The 24,143-nt window shown below is 38.5% G+C and overlaps 2 protein-coding genes across 4 annotated transcripts in view; one reads left to right on the plus strand and one right to left on the minus strand.

The window, feature by feature from the left end:
• Positions 1-24,073, plus strand: part of uap1 (UDP-N-acetylglucosamine pyrophosphorylase 1) — a 68,321-nt gene extending 44,248 nt beyond the window's left edge. Inside the window, exons 1-11 of one of the 3 annotated variants that reach the window (XM_054602834.1) lie at positions 8,829-8,912; positions 10,097-10,411; positions 12,029-12,233; positions 12,900-13,075; positions 13,196-13,368; positions 18,126-18,319; positions 18,978-19,118; positions 20,687-20,875; positions 21,138-21,179; positions 22,206-22,272; positions 23,423-24,073. In XM_054602834.1, the coding sequence (XP_054458809.1) occupies positions 10,129-10,411; positions 12,029-12,233; positions 12,900-13,075; positions 13,196-13,368; positions 18,126-18,319; positions 18,978-19,118; positions 20,687-20,875; positions 21,138-21,179; positions 22,206-22,272; positions 23,423-23,515 (1,563 nt within the window). In that variant the 5' untranslated portion in view covers positions 8,829-8,912; positions 10,097-10,128 and the 3' untranslated portion in view covers positions 23,516-24,073. Of the gene's footprint in view, positions 1-8,828; positions 8,913-10,096; positions 10,412-12,028; positions 12,234-12,899; positions 13,076-13,195; positions 13,369-18,125; positions 18,320-18,977; positions 19,119-20,686; positions 20,876-21,137; positions 21,180-22,205; positions 22,273-23,422 lie in introns of those variants that run through there. The other 2 variants (XM_054602835.1, XM_054602836.1) reach the window with 2 other exon arrangements.
• ubxn6 (UBX domain protein 6) lies at positions 256-6,389 on the minus strand. Its single transcript, XM_054602837.1, is given in 12 exon segments — positions 256-1,096; positions 1,565-1,713; positions 1,817-1,947; positions 2,923-3,142; positions 3,281-3,365; positions 3,460-3,535; positions 4,015-4,112; positions 4,255-4,355; positions 4,358-4,382; positions 4,468-4,526; positions 4,944-5,101; positions 6,214-6,389. Coding segments are annotated over 12 exon segments (1,311 nt in total). The 5' UTR covers positions 6,297-6,389; the 3' UTR covers positions 256-970.
• Positions 24,074-24,143: the final 70 nt, after the last annotated feature.

Genomic DNA, 24,143 nt, shown 5'->3' on the forward strand with positions numbered 1-24,143 from the left:
ACATGGCTAACATGTATTAAACTTAATACATTAGGGACCTTATTACCTCTACTTATGTTTCACAGAAAAACTACTTGACTGATTTTCCTGAAACTTGTCTGAAGGGTGTAGCATTCAGCAAGGAAGCTCCAATACATTTTGGAACTGACCCGAATCACAGGGTGGCTTCAGGCGTTCATTTTAAGTCAATCCAAAAAACTTGTTTGATTAGTTGGGCTTGTGCTCATACACAATAAAAATAAATTACATTTTAAGTTGTTTTTTTTACCAGAGAAGGAGTGCTAGAACACTGCAGAGCAGAGGACAAAATGGGAAAAGCCAGACTCGTATCACAAAAGAACACATCTGTTAATGGACAAAAAACACTGTTTAAACTCGAGCACCGCCAAACAAAACAAATAGCATTTCAAGTCAAAGCCAGCGCGCGGACACCCAGCAGCTTTTAAAATGAAAAAAGCTCGGTGCCGACACAGAATACAAATCCACAACGGTATCTGACCACATTTACTTCACTACCCTCCGAGTCTCCTTCTACATGGCTGTACAGCCACACTGTTAATCCAGCTGTTGTGTAATCAAGATGGGCCGTTTACTACAAACAAGGAGGAAGAGTCGACAATTTAACACAAAGTCTCAACATGCCACATGACGTGTACCTGACTGGTAGATTGTTGGTTGGAGCACAGAGGACTTTCTCTCTCCCTCCATCTGTTACAGCGACTCCTGCAGCACAATGTGCTGCTGTGGAGTGACATTAACCCCACGAGGAGAGAGAGCGGTATGCTCAGCAAAACAAGCGCATCAGGGTGAAGTTGCCCCTAAACTATCACTGTTACTGACTGAAGTTAGCATTTGTAAAAAATAAACGTATCTCTAGTCATTTGTTAGGGGGGGGAGGGGGGGCAAATCCACCCCAGTGGTGCCAGAAGGCCGGGGGTGGATGGAAGGGGAGTTCAGGGACAGCATCTGCTCAGCTCAGGGTCCGAATGTATTCCAGCAGCTCCGGTTTGAGGAGGGCGGGGCTCTTCCCACCCACGGCTGCGATATCCGCCTGCACGGCCGCATCCCAGGAAAATGTGAGCAGAGCTGCAGGGACCTAAAAGTGTACAGGGAACGTCAACTTCAGGGAACTGAAAATACTGGATTTTTGAAAAAGATGACACCATGGTTCGTATTGGGACTGCAAATCAAAATTGTTTCATGAATATAGAAATTAAAGTAATGAAAATTGGAGTCAAAAGTTATTCTATATACAATATCTGAGTGTGAGAGAATATAAAAATGTATATAAATATATGTATACATATATAAAAATATATACATGTATATATATATATATATATAATATAAAAATATATACATAAGTATATATATATAAAAATATATACATAAGTATATATATATAATAGAATAATTCCTTATTGTTTTCAGCCTTTCCCTGAATTTGTTTGCAGTAAAAGAATTGAGAATATCACCAGACTTATGATTAAATTATATATGAATACGTGATGAAAACAGTAATCTAGATGCACTACTTCATGTGGGTTATTTTGTGTCCACTCACCAGGTTACACTCTGCGAGAGCGACTTCTTCAGTCTCTTTCAGCTTCTGACTTCCCGGAGCGATGAGCTCAAAGGGCTGCCAGCCGTCCACCAGGGACTCCCGGACAAACGCAAACAGCACAGGCAGCCGGTCCCAGGCGTAGAAGGTCCCTGGGGTGACACACCATCTTTAGTGACTCACCCCCATTTTCCATCAGGGCTTTGAACAAAACCTTTTTTTTTTGGTTGGTTGGTTTGTATTATTCTGATTTACCTTGCAGCAGGCTTCCATCCGGCAGTCTGATCCTGAGCAGAGTGTAGTTGTATTTCCTTCTCTCCCTCTGCTCCTCTTTCTCCCTCATGGCTTTAGTTCGCAGCATGGCGGTCTTCTCCACCAACTCACTCCTGGGGAAAAAAAAACACACAAAAGAAACCCAGGTTAATGAGTTCAGGTTTTCTCAAATGATGATGGACAAACACCATCGGGCCAGTCTGGGGAGGTGTTGCTAGGAGAGGTGCTTAGCAACGCCAAGGGAGCACATAGCACAAAGTAGGATGGAATGGTTCCACTATCATACAGTACGAGTGTGTTCGAGGATGTCAACAACATCTGCTTTTGGCTTCTTCTGTCATTTTTTTCATTGCATGCGTCCAGAAGATGCCACTGTTTCATCCGATGATCGTGAAGCTGTGTAGTAGATCACACGCTCTAATCGACCAGTTTGATGTGCGGACATGTATGTGGTTGTTTTGCAACAGCCCAGCAATGCTTGTGCAAGATGTAATCAGGCTAAATTAATCCGCGTTGCATAATCGCACGCTGACAAAGTGCATTGCTCAAATTACAAATGCAGATACGTGTTAGTTTGTGGAGGGTGTGCCTCCACAAAAAGCTTTGCAATATACAGTCTTGACATCTAAATTACACAGTGCAACTCGAATGCACTTACTGTGTTATTGTGTTCCTTTTGCTAAATATCATATTTTAATTTATTTATTGATGGATCCATTTTTAAATGGCATTATAACTTAGACCAGGGGTCAGAAGACTTAAAGCTCAGAATTCTGAACACCTGCATGTCCAAAAATAAGCTGTGAAGGAACGACCTTAAAAACATTTGGAACAACTTAGAGATGTGTTTGAGTGATGGACCTGTAATTCAGTGCAGTTTTGCAATAAATGTTACTTATTTAATAGCCAATGTTTTATTATGATACTACAATTAATTTAAATTTTCCATGAAATAAAAGTTCCATAAATGTTTGTGTATGAAAATCAGTATCTGCAGGTGAGACTAAAAAAAATTATTCAGAAATTGCCTGGAAAATTTCAATGGGTGCATCTCTGTTTACCACCTATTATTACCAAGGAGTCTGTACCTCTGCTGCTGCTCCTTCTTGAGCTCCTCCGCTGTCAGGTTGTAGAACTCTGGAGGCAGCTCAAAGCGCTGAGCGTTGGGAGAGGACCTGAACGCCTGAGGCTGTCTGTCCAGCTGAGCTCTGACCGGCTCTCCTCTCTGCAGGCGGTCCCTCCTCTCCTTCATCAGCTCCAGGGCATCGGGACTGTGCTCCAGTAAGACCAGGAACTCCTCGTCCTCCTCTGATCTCCAGGAAAGGGAAGCACAAATCAGAATATGGAACAACTGACTGAATGGTAATGAACAATTGTGTTTGACAGGATGACTTTTTACAGGATTTGCTGTCTGTTGATAAGTAACTTGTTAGGATTAGAGTTTACCTTGACCGTCTACAGGAAGCATAATGCTTGTGAAGCCCACGGCCCCCAGGAACTCTCTACTGCCCTCCACACAACGAACTTTCTCCTGAAAAACATCAAAAGACAAGATTTTTTTCCCCTCATGCTTCTAGTCAAAGGATGAGGTCCACAGTACTGCTATTCTCCAGTTTCAAACTCACCTGGTAAACCTTGTTGCTGAGTTTAATCTTCCTGTATTTCTCCTCTGTGGGATTCTTACATATATTCTCAATATACCTATTGACAAAACAATGAAAATACAAGAAATAAAACACTTGTTTAAGTTAATGAAGACATTGACGTCTGTGACCACATTAGAAGAAAACAAAGACTGAACTTAAAGCTACTACAAGGAACTTTTTAGTTTGTGTTGATTTTGGCGGTCCCTGTGGACAAAAGTGGTAGTGATTCCGAGCACCAGACTCCGTTTAGAAAACCTCTTATTTTACTGCAGCCGGATCCGTTTCTGTCCGTGTCAGGCTGGTTGCTGCCGGTGGCCCCACTGGAGTCAGAGCCTAAGCAGTTTCTGGTGAACCTGAATCCGACTCAATGCCACCAATGTCAAGCATCAAACTAGCTTTAAAGAAATAGCCAACTTTTCACTGATGGTGTTGTTTTATTATGTAGGTCATATAGAGACAGTTTCATAACTGTTTCATAACAAGTTAAAAGTTCCTAGCAGTAACTTTAAAGTCAACCATTGACACATGTCTCACTTGCTTATGATGTCCACAGCAGCCTTCACTTTCTCTCTGTCTTTGTTAAATGTGTGGACCATCATAACAGAGGCCTCAACCGTATCCTCCTCAAACCGCTGACAGTAAAAACAAGTGCAAGGTTTATCAAACAAAACATGGTGGAATAACATTCAATCACATTCAGATTAAATTATCATGTTGCAAACACATTCTAATTTGAGCTGAATCAACAACAATTGACAACATGTTCAGACGTACCATTAAAATGGCCTCTTTAATGTGCACTTCCCTCTCACTCTTAGTTAAAGTTGCTCCCGTTAGCGGACAGGTGAAATACACACCTGACACTGACAAACAGACGGATCTTTCACTAGCACTTTGGATCCCTGGAAAACAATTTTCATTCACCAATATATTCAGACCAGATTTCAGAAACCTTGATTTAAAGAAACAAATCTCAGTCATACACACCTCTGCTGCGTCTGCCTTTTCTTTATCTGCCAGTGCAGCCGCCTCCAGTTCTCTTTTAACTACAAACAAATACAGAAAAAATGCAGAACTAATTTGCATAAATATTTTGCTTTTCCTCTAAGCATTACTTCTGAACACATCCAAAGATCATCAGAATATTAAATATTATAAGTTACGACACATCCATCTTAAGACAATCCTACCAAAAAACAACGCACAACAAAAGCAGACCTAGCAGCTGAGCAAAAACAACTTCACATTTACTGCAAACACAGAAGTGAACAGATGTGTTTGTTTTTTAATCAAAGAGAGTAGTCCAAGTTGTCCCAAAACAGCAAATAATAATATTGATATATATTTATCTAAAAAAATGCCTGTTTTATGGTGATTAATTGGTTATAGGAGAATTGTTTTGAGTGTACAATAGAATAATACATATACATAATTTGGATCTGGATTAGGGCTGTTTATCTCACCCTGGTTCCTGATGGCGTCCTGAGAGGTGTGGACCTTTGGCCGGGGTTGCTGCTCTATCCTGGCCAGGGCTGCTGCTCCAGCCATCTGGGATCCTTCGCTGGGAGCATGGCGATTATGTTTGGCCCTGGAGCTGCTCTGCATCATATCGGGTTTGGCACTACAGTGTTATAAGGACAGAAAAGTGAAGTGAAGACGGGTACGTCGTGGCTCCATGTTGGGCCTCAAATCTCTATTCCCAAACAGTAACATGTTGCTTTAACACATAAGAATGATAATGAAGTTCAGACATGTTTCTGAATACAGTTGAAAGGGAATCAAGGGCCTTAAAGAAATGGTTTGATATTAACAACTTATCATTGAATTAAGGTAAAAAAGTGTATAATATTTGTTAATCGGCAAATCAATAATCAAGTGAAAATTATGTTAAAGTGAGTTGAAATACAAAGGGTGTATAGCTGATCATAAAATATGTTCAAAACTACACATAAATAATGTTATAACAAAGTATCTAAAACTATTGCAATATTATATAAAACTTGAGTCAGAATTCACAACATATTTGGTTTTGTTTCCCTCATAATTCCATACATTACCTACTGTGTGCCGGTATGGGAAACTTACATTTATACTGTGGTTGTTTGAAATTAGAAACAGCCAGTAAGAATTTACAGGATGTTTAAAGAAATAAAACAGGGGTAAGGACAAATGAAGAAAATATGTATTACATGTGTCAAAGGGGTTGACATGTGACAAGGAAGTAGGACTGAATACAAGGTGTTAATCACACAAAACTGTGGTATGATTATTATTGTTGTATTAAAACGTTTGGACTGTGTTTTTGTTTTGTGTATGCATATCTACAGCTTAGAACTAGTGATGAGAGATAAGATTATACTTATATATATATATATATATATATATATATATACAAATATGTACAAAAGGGTGTGTATGATAAACTCAGATTGCAGACAGGTTTTAGGTTGTAAATTGTTAATAAGGACCAAAATAAATGACTGCTTCTACTATACAATGCAGTTAAGCCAGCTGTGCTATTCCACATGCTAACAACAACAACACTATGCACTGACAGCAGCTCTATTTATAGTCAAAAGTCCCCTTACTTCACTAAGAGCATTGGCTACATAAGACTGTTTGGGGATTAGCTGTTAGCTACCCTAATTAGAAGTGCTAGTTATATAAACTAGCTCTATGCTAACGGCTACAGCAGTTAGCTAGTGTTAGCCAGCTAGCTATAGCTCTACTTGCCTGGTATCTTCTGTTAGTTTCTTCCCAGGTCCCGCAGATTTAAACTGAATGTCTTTCTTAATGTTGTCCAAAAACTTCTTCATTTCCGTTAGCTGTCACAGCATCAACAAAAAAAACTAGCTAATGTTGGATTTCAGCTGGGAGGAGGACCAAAACAACAGCGTGTCAGCTGATGGACAACCACTTCCGCATTCAGAACTCTTCTTCGTTGGTTTATTTAGCGGCTGTTGGTGCATTAGCGCCACCTCCTGCTTCGGAGTGTGAATCTGTACTGACACAGCAGGTCCATCAATCCTGGTTTTTTTTAAATTGCTTTTTATATTTTATAAATTGCTTATATGTGTGTCTTGTGAATTATGTTTGCTTTTGTACATATTTTGTGGCTTTGTATAAAAAAAACAAAGAGCATTACTAGAAAAGGGAAAATAGTCCCTGGTGTTCACTGCCCTCCAGTGGCCGGAGTGAGGCACTGCAACATTTGTTTTTTTAATCTAAAGCAAACAAAATAGCTTTTTATATTTTATAAATTGCTTATATGTGTGTCTTGTGAATTATGTATGCTTGTGTATATATTATGTTGCTTTGTTTGAAAAAAGAGCATTATTAGAAAAGGGAAAATAGTCCCTGGTGTTCACTGCCCTCCAGTGGCCGGAGTGAGGCACTGCAACATTTGTTTTTTTAATCTAAAGCAAACAAAATAGCTTTTTATATTTTATAAATTGCTTATATGTGTCTTGTGAATTATGTATGCTTGTGTATTTATTTTGTTGCTTTGTTTGGAAAAAACAAAGAGCATTATTAGAAAAGGGAAAATAGTCCCTGGTGTTTACTGCCCTCCAGTGGCCGGAGTGAGGCACTGCAACAAAAAATGTAATCTAAACCAAACACAATTGCTTTTTATATTTTATAAAATGATTATATGTGTCTTGTGAATGATGTATGCTTTTGTACATATTTTGTTGCTTTGTATAAAAAAACAAAGAGCATTATTAGAAAAGGGAAAATAGTCCCTGGTGTTCACTGCCCTCCAGTGGCCACAGTGAGGCACTGCAACAAAAAAATGTAATCTGAAGCAAACATGAGAAAGTATCTGAAAACTGGACAGTTATTGAAGACAAATTAAAGTAGAGATATGTTCAGATTATGCAGCTGCAAAACAAAGCGTTAAAACAGCTCAAACAGATCCTTGTGATATTTTAATTGAGGTTCATATGACCTGAATCTATAGCAACTAGGAATAAATGTTCACTTTTGTTGGATAGTGACGCATGTTAGAACAGAGGGAAACTAGGTTGAAGACAATTGTGCATCAAACACAAATTATAACAATATTTTAGATTTTTTGTTTTTATTGCTGGAAGGTCAGAAGCAAAATCTCTCATCCATTAAGGGTAAATTACATCTTGGCAGGAAACCTGGAATAATATATAATATTTAAAAATGTAAAAGTCTGACCTTAGAAGAGAAGATGCTTTCTTCTAGGCCAAGAATAGTGCAAACAAGACAAAATGCCACTTTATACATAATTAAAGAAGACAGATGGATGAGAGACTTTTGACTGTAATGGTTCTGGTGTCCATGTCGTGATAGGTTCAGTGTCGAGTAAGAAAGCAAGATTTTACTGATATGTGAAGGGAGTAGAAAAGCAAAAGTCTGTTACAGTTGCAAGGGGGTATATATAAATATGAAATGACACAGGTTAAATATCCAGTTTATAACCTATTAGTACAGTCAATATACAGTCATATATATATATATATATATATATATATATATATATATATATATATATATATAAACCTTCAGTAAAACCAAAAAAAGGATAAGAAGTGTTAGATTTAAGAGCAGCACTTGAAAGCATCATTTCTATTGCTCTATATAAATATTTAAATGACACAGGTTAAATATACAGTTCATAACCTATTAGTACAGTCAATATACAGTCATGTATTTTTTTATATATATATATATATATATAAAATATATATATATATATATATATATTCCTAAATATAAACCTTCAGTAAAACCAAAAAAAGGAATAAGAAGTGTTAGATTTACAAGCAGCACTTGAAAGCATCATTTATATTGCTACACTATATAAATATTTAAATGACACATATAAACCTTCAGTAACCAAAAAAGTAATAAGAAGTGTTAGATTTTAGCTCTATATAAATATATCACAGATTAAATATAAAAGTTTAATACAGTCATGTTTATATATATATATATATATATATATATATATATATATATATATATATATATATATATATATATATATATGCTCTATATAAATATTTAAATGACACAGATTAAATATCCAGTTTATAACCTATTAGTACAGTCAATATACAGTCATGTATTTTTATATATATATATAAAAATACATGACTGTATATTGACTGTACTAATAGGTAATTTTTTCTAATATTTAAATTTTTTGGTTTTACTGAAGGTTTATATATATATATAAATATATATAAACTTCAGTAAAACCAAAACAAGAATAAGAAGTGTTAGATTTCCGAGCAGCACTTGAACGCATCACCTCCACTGCGGCCATGTGCCACGTCAAACGTGACGTACCAGGAGGTGTCGTCCGGGTGGGAGGAGCCCTGAAACCAGTACAAGACACCAGCTCAACGACTGGGTGGCATTAATGGTCTTAACCCCGACAGGAGCACTTGTTAAAGGTAAGAAGAGTTTAATATTCTTTAATATAATTCATATTTGAGGTATTCTCTGAGCTATGCTAACAGTTAGCTCCTCAGTTAGCCGATCAGCTGGTCTGGTGCATGTGCTGCAGGATCCCATTGAGTGATGTTATACATGCACTTTGCATAGAAACACACTGTTTGTAAATAGCACAGCTTAGTAGTAGCAGTCTGTGTCATTAAACCATGCTGTCCTCTGCTAAAAAAAGACACATATCTGCTGTGTTTTGGTCAAAATAACCTTTAAAAGCTTGTAAATATACACAATATTGTGAATACTGGTGCTAAAAGTCCCCCTCCTGTAATGATTTCCTGGTTGTGTTCAAGCCAACACACTGATTAAACATATTTCAACCAAAGCTTCCAGTGCCAGATGTAATTGTCATGCTGGGTGAGGATGCATTGTGTTTTCACTGGATGTTCTTGTTTAAAAAGCAGTAGACAGCACAGTAAATACCGAGGTCATGAGACCCCATACAAACTCCACTCTCTCCTAAAGGAGTTTTGACAAGCCATCTTACAAAACATAATTGTATCTGTGTTGTTATGGCCAGGTGGCAGGTGTGTTACTCTGGTGGAGAATGTACCACATTCCTTTCATAGGGTCTAAACATGTTTTTTGTTTTGTTTTATTGCTTAAACATAATAAAACTTAGTCCCCCAAAAAATATTAGAATCAGAATAAAAACCAAACATATGTAATAGGTGTGTAATTGTACAATGTTAACTCATCTTCTCCTCTTTCTAACCCCAGAGTTATAACAATTGAATCATAATTATACAATAAATTCAGATTATAATTAATATACAGTACCAAAAGTTTGGACAGTTTGGATACACCTTCTCATTCAAAGGTTTTTCTTTATTTTTATTTTTATTTTTTTCTACATTGTAGATTAATATTGAAGACATCCAAACTATGAAGGAACACATATGGAATTATGTGGTAAACAAACAAATGCTCAACAAACCAGAATATGTTTATTATTATGTTTATGTTTTAGATTCTTCAAAGTAGTTGAATGAGAAGGTGTGTCCAAACGTTTGATTGGTACTGTATACATATATAATTTCCAGAAATATGGCTGAGGACATGACATCTGTATCCTCAGTGGTACTTAGCTATTGTCCAGCTCATAATTCACATTTAATCTGTGTTTCAGTGTGGCAGAGTTAATCAGAATCACTTTTCATCATGGACCCAAACGCCAGCGGACTCGCCATGAGGTTGGCCGAAGCCGGCCAGTCTCACCTCCTGCAGTTTTGGAAGAAGCTGAGCCCCGAGGAGCAGAGCGACCTGACCGTTGACCTGCAGGGGATGGACTTTCAGGAGATCAATGGGTTCTTCAAGAAGGCCATGGACACGTCCAGCAGCGCCAAACAGGAGAAGCTGGACGCCCGCATGGAGCCGGTGCCGCGGGAGGTGCTGGGGAGCGTGACGAGAGACAAGGAGAGACTGAAAGACTGGGAGGAGGCAGGTGAGCTCCATCAAAACTGTTTCTGACCCCAGGTATTGTTTTTTCACACAGCTTCTGTCTGAGCTTTATTTTTTACACCTTTATGTAACCAGTCTACTACATGTTATATGAAACAAAGAGGATATTTTTTGTCAATAATTGGTTTTATTGGAATTCTAGCAATGTCATGAAGAGGGAGTCACCCTGTGAGCAATTACCAGTTATTAGACTTGTAAGACTCGCCTAATTACTGCAGTAACAATCACGCTAGCAACTTTCCAAGATAAGGGAGGGAGAGGAAATACCTCCTTGTGAGACTGGGGAGTTTAAAAGAGGATTAAAACATCACATGTTCATCCAGATGCTCTGATGTTGAGATGGGACGGCGGGCATTCTGGCAACTTTTGTTATTGATATTGTCTGATTATTGAGTTCCCATACAATAGGAACATTTTTAAATAAAAACATCAAAAGGTCCATGTTCCCCGTTTGCTCACTGTGTGGTTTCGGAAACTCACAAACAGTCTCCTGCGTAGATTTGAAATATGAGTGAGTCAGCTTGCATTGTTTGCGCAATCCCCCTTTGCAGTGGAGGTCTGACCATTCAGTGTGGGTTTTCCTGGGGGATGATGACAGTGGAGGGCGGGCAGCAGAGCACATCTGGTCTTGATTTGGGACTGACGTAAATAGGGTTGCTGCTTGACCCTCGATCATGAGGTCACTCTAGTTCTGTCAGAACCAAATCTGTGTGCAGGGCGTGGTGTGTGGTGTGTGTGTGTGTGTGTGTGTGTGTGTGTGTGTACATGTCTGTGCGTGTAGGTTTTAGTAGTCAAAGTCTAGCAGGCCCGCCCAGTTTACTGGTATAAACCTTGTCTTTTGGCACTTAACAGAAGGAGTATACGTAGCAGCAGTTTATGTAAGACAAAGTGGAACCATCATAAACCGAATGAACCACTGAACCATAATAAAGACAATGAAATGCACAAATGCTCATGCGGAGTCAATCAATTCCAGATTAGGGCTAATTTATTACCTCGCCAAAGTCCTGTATGAGTAGTTGTAAAAATGTTGGGCGGCTTAATACATTTAATTATTACATGTTATCAGTGTTGTTTAGGTTAAGGTTATGATTATTTATCAAAGATGTCCTTATGTGGTCAATAAGAATTATTAGTGATTAGATATTGTGTGAGTTTAGTGATATTGTTCATCGTTTATCAGCATGTTGTTTCACTGTCTTAAATAAACTTTATAGAAAGAGCTTACTTTCATTTGAGATGAATCTGTACATTATTTTCACGAATAATAGATTAGTAGTTTGGTTCATAAAATCGGTGTCTCCAAAGGCCCAAGAGGACGTCCTCAAATGTCTTGTTTTGTCCACAACTCAAATCAAATCAGTTTACTGTCACAGAGGAGTAAAGAAACCAGAAAACAATCACATTTAAGAGGCTTGAATCAGATCATTTTAACTTTCTTTTCCCTAAAAGAATAACTCAAAAAGATGAACTGATTAGAAAAATTGTTAATGTCAATGTAACGATTGAAAACTAACTGATTCATCGTTGCAGCGCTACGTTCATACAGCAAATATTCTTGATACAATATATGACAAACTGTGCTCTGTGCCCCCTTCAGGTCTACACTGCATCTCTCAGAGTAAAGTGGCGGTCTTGCTGCTGGCTGGGGGCCAAGGAACCAGACTGGGGGTCTCTTACCCCAAAGGCATGTACGACGTCGGGCTGCCGTCCCACAAAACCCTCTTTCAGATCCAGGCCGAACGCATTTTGAAACTGCAACAGCTGGCTGAGCAGAAGCACAAAATCAAGTGCTGTATTCCCTGGTAAGACGTCATGTTGTTTTGGAAAAGATGACTGAGGCATTTTAGTAAGTGTGCATGTCCGTTGAATTGAAGCTTTATTTGTAGAAAAAAAAGGATTTAAGCTACAAAATACTGTCTCTCTTTTCGTTATGAAAGCTACAACCATTCATCCTTGTTGTGTCTGCATGATGATTAACTTGGTCTAATCACTGCCTCAAAGGAAACTCAGTCAAGGAAGTTGTATTACTGGTAAAGGATTAGTTCCCCGTGAAGTGGATCAAAGGACAGGCTGAAAGTTTAAAAGATGGAGATAACAAGAGGGCAGTGGAGTGCATAAAGTCGACATGACACCCATGTTAGGGTTTAACAGTCCGAAAGGGCGTAATACATAATCCTCAGCAGGTCTGATTCTGCAAAGAAGTTGTTAAATTTTAATTATCCGTCATATACTTAAACTTTATATGTCTTTGACTTGAAGTGACGTCTGTTTTGTTGTAAGGTACTGACATTTTCTGCAGCATTTAAAAGACTAAAAAGAGATTTTATATTTACTTGGAAGGGTTTTTCCTAATCATGTAACCTGCAATCCCTCAGTTACCTGTTTCACACTTGTATGAATTATTTAAAATAGAGAGGATGACAAGTAATGCATGAAGCACCGCTAAGTTCCCTCTGTGTTGCCTTCAGGTACATCATGACCAGCGGCAGGACAATGGGGTCCACCAAGGACTACTTCTCACAACATAACTATTTTGGCTTGGAGAAGAACAACATCATCTTCTTCCAGCAGGGCATGCTACCAGCCATGGACTACAACGGCAAGATCATCCTGGAGAGCAAAGGAAAGCTCTCCATGGCTCCTGGTAAGCTGGGCTCAGGATTTATGACTTTCGGCTCCATTTACATTGTTGCTGTGTTTTTTATTATTTTGCCATGTGGAGTTTGTGTGTTTCAAAACGAGCGTCCCTGTGCCTGTTTTTCAGATGGTAACGGGGGTCTTTACAGAGCTCTGGGTAACCAGGGCATCATCGATGACATGGAGAGGAGGGGGACTGAATTCATCCATGTGTACTGCGTCGATAACATCCTGGTCAAAGTGGCAGACCCCTCCTTCATTGGTTTCTGTGTGAAGAAGGGAGCGGAATGTGGAGCTAAGGTTGGTCAGGGTCGCACCTTTTGCTCTTTATGTCTTTTTCTGTCCTCTCTACTGCTTCAGGGTCTTAAAACAGGAGTTGTCAACCTTTTTGATAATCAGAAATCTAAATTTGAATCTCCACCTGATCTGTAATTGTATTCTATCCTAGTCAACGTGCATTGCGAAACTTAAACAAAAGATGTTCCCCTTTTAATCAGGACATTGTAATTAAATATGAGAGCACTATACAAGAATGTTGCCATGTTTATGACGTCAACCACAACTTAATTTAAAGTCATTAACATACCAACCATCCACCAATCTAGTTCATCTGCAATACAAATTCCACGAGGAAGGAAACACTGGTGGAATGTGGGTGTGGGAAAAATGTATGAGGTATTTATGCAAAGTCAGTGTATTAATACGTTAGATGACGGTCGGCACGCCCCCAGTTAGGAGAAACAGACAGAAGTACCAGTACAGGAGCAAAACTATATTTTAAACACCTTTAAAAATCTGTGAAAGTGGACTCTAAATACAGAATATTTTCACCGCTTTACCTTGTAGTCACACAGCAGTTTCAAACAGGGATTTTACATCTTTTATCAATCTATACTCTCTTCAAAGCCACAAGACTTCATTGATAAAAACAGTCATTTTACCATCAGCAACTCCTGATATCCAAGGGTAAAATCACGTTTTTTGTCAATGGACTTTCATGGCTTTGAAAAGAGCATAGATGGATAAGAACTTTAGTTCCCCGTCAGAAAACAAGTTAAAGCAGTGAAAATATTCTAAATATACAGCTCACTGTAACTGATATGATTTGTTTAGGTGTGTAAAATAGGTTTCCACAGCAGCACATTGCTTTGCTCCAGTGCTCAGGGTCAGGGTCACACCTTTTGCTCTTTATGTCTTTTTCTGTCCTCTTTACTGCTTCAGGGTCTTAAAACAGGAGTTGTCAACTTTTTTGATAATCAGAAATCTAAATTTGAATCTCCACCTGATCTGTAATTGTATTCTATCCTAGTCAACGTGCATTGCAAAACTTAAACAAAAGATGTTCCCCTTTAATCAGGACATTGTAATTAAATATGAGAGCACTATACAAGAATGTTGCCATGTTTAAGACGTCAACCACAACTTAGTTTAAAGTCATTAACATACCAACCATCCACCAATCTAGTTTATCTGCAATACAAATTCCACGAGGAAGGAAACACTGGTGGAATGTGGGTGTGGGAAAAATGTATGAGGTATTTATGCAAAGTCAGTGTATTAATACGTTAGATGACGGTCGGCACGCCCCCAGTTAGGAGAAACAGACAGAAGTACCAGTACAGGAGCAAAACTATATTTTAAACACCTTTAAAAATCTGTGAAAGTGGACTCTAAATAAAGAATATTTTCACCGCTTTACCTTGTAGTCACACAGCAGTTTCAAACGGGGATTTTACATCTTTTATCAATCTATACTCTCTTCAAAGCCACAAGACTTCATTGACAAAAACAGTAATTTTACCATCAGCAACTCCTGATATCCAAGGGTAAAATCATGTTTTTTGTCAATGGACTCTCATGGCTTTGAAAAGAGCATAGATGGATAAGAACTTCAGTTCCCCGTCGGAAAACAAGTTAAAGCAGTGAAAATATTCTAAATATACAGCTCACTGTAACTGATATTGATTTGTTTAGGTGTGTAAAATAGGTTTCCACAGCAGCACATTGCTTTGCTCCAGTGCTGGTACTACTGTCTTTTTCTCCAAAATGTTTCTACACTGACTATGGATAAGCACCTCATACAACCCCTTCTTCAAAATTCCCTAACCATCCCTAGGGTTGATTTTGGTGCTAATTAGGTGGGAAACAGAATTATCAGATGTGTTCCACCATTTTTTTAAGGATCTTAATGATGGTGTTTCATGGTGTTTCTTTTTAAGAATCAGCCATCTTGATCACAACACATGGATCTTTATGTTGCCTAAAGTGTTACCTTTACTTACCTTGATTTTTGTTGTAAAAATGGCCTTTAGTTTTGTTCTAAGTAGCTATAAAGAATCTTTCTTTCATGTCAGATGCTACATTTAGAGAGAAGACAGATTAACAAGGGTTGACACAGCAGCAGGTCATGAGCTTATATATTCCTGTCATAAAGTTACATGATCCCTCAATATTGTTCGCCTGCAACACTGATAAGCTCAGTTACCTTTTATCAGTTCAGGAGGTAATAATAATAATACGCATGCACACAATGTTTATTACGGATCAAATAAGGTCAAGAAACACCCTTATTAGTTCTATAAATAATATTGGTGTGCATAATAAGTCTGCAAGAAAAAAAACTGTCAGCAGTGAAGCCGTGAGGGCTGAATGTGATCCAGTCTGATTAGTCAGTCAGTTTTTTGTGTGTCTTAAATGAAAAAGTCTGGTCAGTTTACTTTCACAACAGTTTAACGTTCTGTTTCAAGACAGCTGCACCTTCCACAACTTACCACTGGGTGGCGATATCGTCCACTATGTCTCCTCCTGCAGTCTTCTTGAGCAATAAATTCATTACAGCTTTCTAGAAAATGTGAAGGTTGAGCCTTACATTTTCATCACGGTCTCAGATAACATGAGAGTGATGTTGGAGAAAGGAACCTTTTTTTTTTCCCGAAACTGTTTCTTTGGACAGAGTGTGCTTTCATTTTGGGAAGGAAAAAAGCTTTTCAGAGTATCGGAAACTTTTTTTTCTCCTCTAGTGGATAAACCATATTCAAGATTTCATGATTAGTTATAACTTTGTTTTTTTTTCATAATCATCTCATTTTTGTTTGGTTTGTAATATATATATATATACAGTCAACACAATGTATATGGAATAAATAGTTGTGATGCACCTCACAGAACAGGTCCATCAGTTTGAGATACGTTCAGGAAGAAGATCCACTGGCAAAGTCTTGTCCTTTGTTGTTATAGTTACTTTTCCTCTCTGACATATTTGATAAATGAAGAAAGATAATATAAAGCAACACATTACAGGGTAGATACCTAAAATCCAAACATAGATCCGTTGTTTCTGGGGCACGGTAGAAAAAAAGCAAACAGAAGAGATGAGACAGTGAAACACACAATAAACATATTCGTACTCCCAAAAAACAACAATTACTTAAAGCTTTGGAAGCCAGACTGTGAATGAGACAGATCAAGACAGTTTAACTGTAGATATATTATGATGGGTTTTGTAGTGTTTATACATATTTCTATTTTTATCAGAAATGCAGTAGTAACTCCTACTGTTTGTTTGGATGATGACATCATAGTGTCCCACTGAAGCTCTCTGCTATTTGGTGACAAGCGACGTTGTTCCAAAATCTGAATGTGAGGGAAGTTTGGCACATCAAAATAAGGAGAAAATGGAGGAAGAAATGAAGTAAATGTTGCAAAAAGATTGAGCTGAGTGAAGCTGGAAGTGACTTGTTTGCTGGTGGAACACTGAGAAAAGTTGTTTATATAGTTGTTAAGGTTGCAACATATAGGAGATCCAAATAGTAATAAACAATTAACGAGAGAGAGCAGACTAGCAAGATGCTTTTGTTTTGTTGACTGATATTTGGTCAAATCAATCTAAATTTACAGTCATTAGTTATTTAAAAAGACAACTGCTAACTAACAGCACGGCAAGATAATGGTGGCTTTGAAGATAGCATATATCTACACAGACAAACTGTGTATGAGCACAGTGAAATATATATAGATATATTCTTTATCATACTGTGAATATTTTCCCAGTTAACATATTTAAATATTTAACTTCTGGAACTGTTTGACATTAAGAGTCGTGCGGTGGAGCGGAGATGGAAGGATCAGATCAGAGCAGAGTCCCACCCTCCCATCATAAATTACTGAGCTCCACTACAGTTCATGTGGCTTCTCCACCACCACCACCACCACCCCTCACTCCACCCCGTTCACCAACCCCCTCATCAGGATTCCACTCTGTCATTAGCAACCAGCAGATGGGGAGAGGGTTGTTTTTTTGTAATTCAGTGCAGACTTTAACTTGCTGGTTGTTTAAAGTGGAACACACTGTTAAGACAGTTGAGTGTTTGAGTCTTAAACTTCTCTCTCTGCTTGATGTTTTATTTTAAAGAGCAAAGTCTCATTTTAATAAACGTGTTATTAGTGATAAGTTTGACACTATTGTTGGCTGTTTGACCTTTTGCTTAAGATACAGCTATTTTGTACTTGTCATACAGAAAATGTGAAGAAAGGGGAACATCAGGGCACATTTTCATATTGTTTTGGTCCGTATTTTTTATATAAAATATGTGCTAGGTTGTGTCTTAAACTGCTGAATTCTTTAGCATAATGCTAGGAATTAAAGGTCGGGTTGATAATCTTGAAAAAACTAGCAAGAGGTTGCTAGATTAATAAAAATGATCTTAATAAAAAAGCAGCCTAGTGTTGCAAACTCTTTTCCAATGAAAGCAGCTAGCCACACTAGCTCCAGAAGTTTCTAAATCTAGCAAAAAGTGAAGTTAAATGTAAACAAAAAAAACATGGCTGTTGTTAAGAATCACAGCTGTCAAGATCACAGCTTGAGGAAGGATTTTTTCTTTTTTGTCAGAGTATTTGATTCATTGATTGCTGTCAGGATGCAATGAGAATTGCAACTAAAATATCAAAATTGCCTTTAAAGATGACATATGGATCTCATATGTTAATAGTTCAGTTGTACAGTTTTCATGTCAGCAATTTGCCAGACAATAAAGTCCTCTTGCGTCATCTTTTTCCAGGTGGTGGAGAAAACCAATCCGACGGAGGCGGTGGGTGTGGTCTCTAAGGTGGACGGGCATTATCAGGTGGTGGAGTACAGCGAGATCACCCTGGCAACCGCTGAGAAGCGCAGCGATGACGGCCGACTGATGTTCAACGCCGGAAACGTGGCCAATCACTTCTTCAGCTTCTCCTTCCTCAGAGACGTCGTACAGTAAGACTGAACATATGAACACTGTTTTAGGCTTTTATGCAGTTTGTTAGCTTCTCTGTCAATATTTGTTTTCAGTAGTTGTGGTTTCTTACAGCAAGAACAGTAACTTCATGGCATTATAATTATTATAAGTAGTAGTAGTAGAAGTTTTATTATCACCACTAATATTAATATTATTTTTTTGTTATTATTATATTACTATAATTATGAGGATGATTAGTGTTATTAGTATTAGCATTATTATCACCAATATTAATATATTTATGATTATTACAATTATTGTATCTATATGATTATGATTATTAATATTAGTATTAGTATTATTAACACCGCTATTATTATTATTTTGTATTGTTATGAATACTATGATTATTATTATTATTATGATTATTAATAATACAAATAGTATAATAAAAAATTATTAGTAATAGTATCATTATAATTAGTAGTAGTATAAGTATTTATTTTATTATCACCACTACAATAATTATTATTATTTTTTATTATGATTACTATGCTTATAATGATTATCATTATTATTAGTAGTAGTATTAGTAATATTATCACCAATATTATTATTATTATTACTATTAGTAGTATAAATATTATTTGTAAAAGTACTGCAATGAACCAGATTTATTCTGTGATTGTACATCAGGAAGTACGAGCCTGAGCTGCAGCACCACGTGGCCCAGAAGAAGATCCCGTATGTGAACGCGGAGGGTCAACTCGTCAAACCCGACAAACCAAATGGGATTAAAATGGAAAAGTTTGTCTTTGACATCTTCCAGTTCGCCAAGTGAGTTACAGTGTGTTTGTGTGTGTTTGTTTTGTGTGTGTGTGTGTGCGCGTGTCTTTTTTTTTCATAGTGTGTGTGACGGCGTCATCAGGCAGCCTCTCGCCTCAAACTAAAAGGCCTTAAAGAATACAATGATTATTTTATGCTCCTTTTGAGGTGGCTGGATTGCATATGTTCCTCTGGCAGGCCTCCGGGTCTCTGGGTTTGACTGGTCCTAGATCTGTCCCTCCATGCATGAACCAACCCCCTCTTTTTCCAGTCCACGATCCCTATCCAGCAGCCCCAGTCCCACTTTTTTTGCTCCAAGGTCTGATCCAGCAGACCGAGTCCTGCCAAGCTCTCTGCAGAAAGATGGAGGGTTTTACGAGCTGTTCACTCGTTCCAACTCCTCCAGTGTGTCGCATGACATCATCTTTAAACCACGTCACTGCTAATAGGGCTATACATCTAATGAAAGGATTCCTGTAATGATGGACTGATGGAAAAACACGGCCAGGTTCCTTCGAGGTTTATTTTGTTGCATTTCAAAGTAAAAAGGATGAGAAATGGTTTTCTGAATTGCTGTGGAGATGGATTACAGTTGTGCCCTGACTGGCAGACCGGCAGCTTTAGAAGAATCCAGATGGGCTGACTCACTTTGCAACTGAATTCTATAAAAGTTCTCTTTTTTTTTCTGGGTCTTTCTCAGAAGATAGGATCTCATAGTGTGTGGCCATATGTGCTGTGCATTATGTATGGTTGCTGTTCACCTGCCAAGTGTTGAAAATGTTAATAATAATGCTTAATAAGTCTACTTCTTTTGGGGTTGTGGCCACAATCGATCACATGAAGCACACAGGCACACTTTATTTTCCTACTAAACAATCCACGGCTGTATATCAAAGGACACAGTTTTTATGATGTGTCACAAATGACCTGAATTTACTGTCAAACGATTTACGACCACAATTTGATCCATTCGGAAATTCCGAAAAACTTTTGTGTGTGCCGAGTGTGCAACTTTCATAGGAATTAATTGTGCGCGACCTTGGAATGAAGTATCCAGTTTTCTTAACACATCCATTTCTGAATAATTTCTTGCATATTGACTAATCATTTCAGCTTAAAATAGGGCTGAACTATTTAAAAATAAATAAGTAATTGCGATTTCTATTGACTGATTATTTAAATTGCGATATCATTTGTGATATTCGAGGAAATGATTAGAGAATGGAGAATTCATTTTGACATCATTGTTCTCATTTTCATTGAAGTGAAGTGATTTTTCAGGGATCTGTACCAAACAAAGATGTTTTCTTAATTCTGGGCTGTACGACAATATTTAATTTTGATTTAAAATGTTATTTCGACACACATTTTGTCTTTGAAGGTAAATGCAGGATATCCACCGCTCAACCCGGTTTTATCTTTAATAAGGTAGTGGAGGTATCAAAGAAGCTCAAACTGATAGGATAGATATCCGCACACGTAAATCCTTAAAAATATTATTCCTCCTTCGTAAAATTCTGATTGTCTTCCCTCTGCTGCATTTTCCTGTGTGCTGATGTGCTGCCGTTTATGTCCAACAGGACGTTTGTTGTCTACGAGGTGCTGCGGGAGGACGAGTTCTCCCCGCTGAAGAACGCAGACAGCCAGGACGCAAAGGACACGCCCACCACAGCCAGACACGGCCTCATGTCCCTCCACCACCGCTGGGTGCTCAACGGCGGGGGCCACTTTATCGACGAGAACGGCAGACATGTGCCGGCCATACCAAGGTGACCACAGCCAGCCTGCAGAAAAACACAGCATCGTGCATGTCATGTCACAAAACAGATCTTCATGGGTCTTCGTCACTTCCACCTTCCCAACACTCCCCACACTTTGTGTACAAGCTACATGCATTGGCTTTTTTGTTTGTTTGTTTGTTTGTTTGTTTGTTTGTGTTATAGACATAATATTCTTTTTAGCCTCACACTCTCACTTCCCCTTCTCTCATGTTTGGTGTTGCTCCTGTGTGTCCCGTGAAAATGTTTCCAGAGACGGAGCAGCAGGCAGTTTCACAGATGATGGCAACAGAAAGTAATTATTATCCCCCTGCAGTACTGAGTGCATGGTGGTGGGGTTTTGGCTTTCTTTCCCGCTCGCTCAGACGTGTTAACACTATATAACAGTACTTCTGATCCCCTTTCCTTCATTACCACTGCGGAGAGGAATCTATGTGGACGCACGCCAGGCGGCAGCCATTTTTTTCCTCATCTCTTTACAGTCAGTTGTGATGAAGGAAATGACAGCGAGGATCAGTTTACACGACTGAAAAACACAGTGCTCTTAGCGTCCCGGTCAGATGATGTACAGTCATAATGACCTGCTGACGGATCATTTTCCCCTCAGATAGTTTCTACTAATACACATAATGTATTGCATGCTGGGTAATGGGCGCTCTTGCAAACAGTGGCAACTCTGCAATAGATGACAAAGCTGTTGATTTGTGTGCAAAATCGTGACGACAAGCCCAGCCGCTCATCGCTTGCTACTCGACTTTCAGTTTAAATCCTCCAGCCGTGATAATAAATGAGCATGTGCTTCAATAACATTCATGGCAGCAATGAATGTTATTCTGGCTCTTAAAGGGTGTGCTTTTTCCTCGATCATTCTGCTTTTCCTTCATTCTAATGATACAGGGCAGCTGCTCAGAAAACATCTGGAGCACCTGATGATTAGTGATTTGTTGTCTGTAATGATGATCTAGAAATAAACGCCTCGAGTGACGGCAATGTGGAGGCAAGTTCCCACTGTTTTCCTTTTTGGGAAGCAACCACATTACCTGTCATTCGTCTGTTTTCTTCTAGAGGAAGTCTGTTACGGGTCAGAGGGCTAATCACTGGTCATGTTTGGGAATGATGAAGCTCTAATCCTCTGCCTTTTGAACTCTAATCACAAGCCGGCCGCAGTAGAAGAACAGCTGTGTCGAGGATGTACAGCTGTTTCTCTCAGCTACAGTCCCTCCGCCCTTTTTCATGAGACAATCACTCATTCTGTTTCTTTTTTCTTTTTCTTCTTCTTCTTCCTCTGCTCCTCCCTGAATTCGTTCCTTTCCCATCACAGCCTGAAGGATGGAACAGACCTGCCAATCAAGTGTGAGATCTCCCCGCTGGTGTCCTACGGGGGAGAGGTAAGGAGGCGAGGCCTAAATGGAAACTCCAGATGTTTTTCTCGTTCTGTTGACCTGTAATCTGTTCCCTAACTAACAAAGGGCCTCATTCACAAACTTCTTTTAAAGTTGTTCTTGAGAAAGGTCATAAGAAAAGTCTACGTCAGATTCATGACGTGTTAAACCACAATTGTTCACTCCTGTGTTCTTATAGTGATGACTCCCATTGTCCTCGTAAATAGGAAGCCAGTTGATCCAAATTAGCTACGAAATGCTACGCCAATCCACATGAAAGGGCATGAGACAGCAGGGCCATGTGCACACACAGAATTTAGAAGGGTGCGTTCCAATACCTATTACCAGTGCCAGAAAAATACCGAGATGTTGTACAGCATCCAGTCGCATTTTTCAGAATTCAAGCCAGCGTGCTTTTCTGACTTTTCCGACCCACAATCCTCTGGGCCTCCAACAGATGACAGCTTATTTACAGTTTATTTGACAGTTAATTTGACAGAAGCGGTCGGATAAATGAGCAAGAGGGTCAAAGTTTAAAGCACATTGTTATGAAGAAGTCGCATGTACCAATTGAATGCATACTGCAGGCTGCAGTACGTACTTTGTAAGGGCAGCTGTAGTGAGTACTTAAAGTAAAAAGAAAATGTAATTGGAACGCAGCCGATGTCAAGAACAAAAGTCTAAATAAGGTTTGGCACCAGACTCCAAATGTAAAAAAAACAAAACTGGAGGTTCTTCTGAAGAAAGTGAAAGCTAAATGAGCCGCCACTAAGTAGCGTCAGTAGTGGATATAAAATAAGAAAAAAGTTGCAAGGATAATAAATACAGTGTCCGGCAAAGGGCACACTACTAATGAAATTTCAAAACAATGGTTTGATCTCAAATCTTTGTAAAATAATAATTAAAATGTTAATAAATAATAAAAAAGTTATTGGGATTTATATCCTACGATGTTATACAACTTTCGAATTGCACAAAACACAATGACCAATTATTTTGCACCAAAATGTCAGCGTTCAAATGTGCATAAGTTTTCTCTTGAGCATGCATAGAACAATTCCCAAATATGAAAACATTGGTGAAGAATGGCGTAAGAATAAATGTCTTCTTAAGAACGGTTGGTAAATGTCCTGATGGTGTCGTTTACTACTTCAAGGGTCTGGAAGAGCTGGTGAAGGGACGAGAGTTTCATCCAAACCTGTTGATCGACGAGAAAGGAGTCCACGAGCTGGTGAAGAACGGAGTTTAGACGATGAAGGCGAGGGACAGAGGGACGACCCAAAGACCAACCTCCCTTTGTCTCTGGTGGGGGGGGGGAGAAACTGTGACGACATCACTGTGCAATAATGTCAAACGTCGCGTGCACGTGTTGTTGAAAGAGGCCGTCCTCTCCAACAAAATGAATGAACGATCCAGATGAAGTTTACTTGTCAGCGCCATGTTTTTCACTGCTGTGTATGTTTGACGTCATACTAAGTTCATGTTTGTTTATGAAGAGCACTTGAACACAGCATAAGATGAAGGATGAAATCCCTGTCGCCCACCGACTGGATGAAGCAGTCTTCGGGTGCAATCTATTTATTTTGCTTATGAGACTTATTTTTATATGTACGGATGGATGCTCTATAGGTGGAAATGACCATCTACTCATTTTACCTGGTGATTTTTATACGATGTCTGACTGAGATGATCAGAAAGATGTTGCTTACTGGCATGTAATCGAGGTACATGGTATGGGGGAGGGGTATTTATAATATCTGCATCTTTTATGCATGTAATCATTGAAGATGAGATATTATTCAGCTTTAAGAGATGCTATGATTTCAATCATCTTTATTAAAGAAATTTCCTAATTGGAAAAAACCTGAATGTGTTGT

The sequence above is a fragment of the Anoplopoma fimbria genome, chromosome 8 (genome assembly GCF_027596085.1).
Source record: "Anoplopoma fimbria isolate UVic2021 breed Golden Eagle Sablefish chromosome 8, Afim_UVic_2022, whole genome shotgun sequence".
Taxonomy (NCBI): Eukaryota; Metazoa; Chordata; class Actinopteri; order Perciformes; family Anoplopomatidae; genus Anoplopoma; species Anoplopoma fimbria.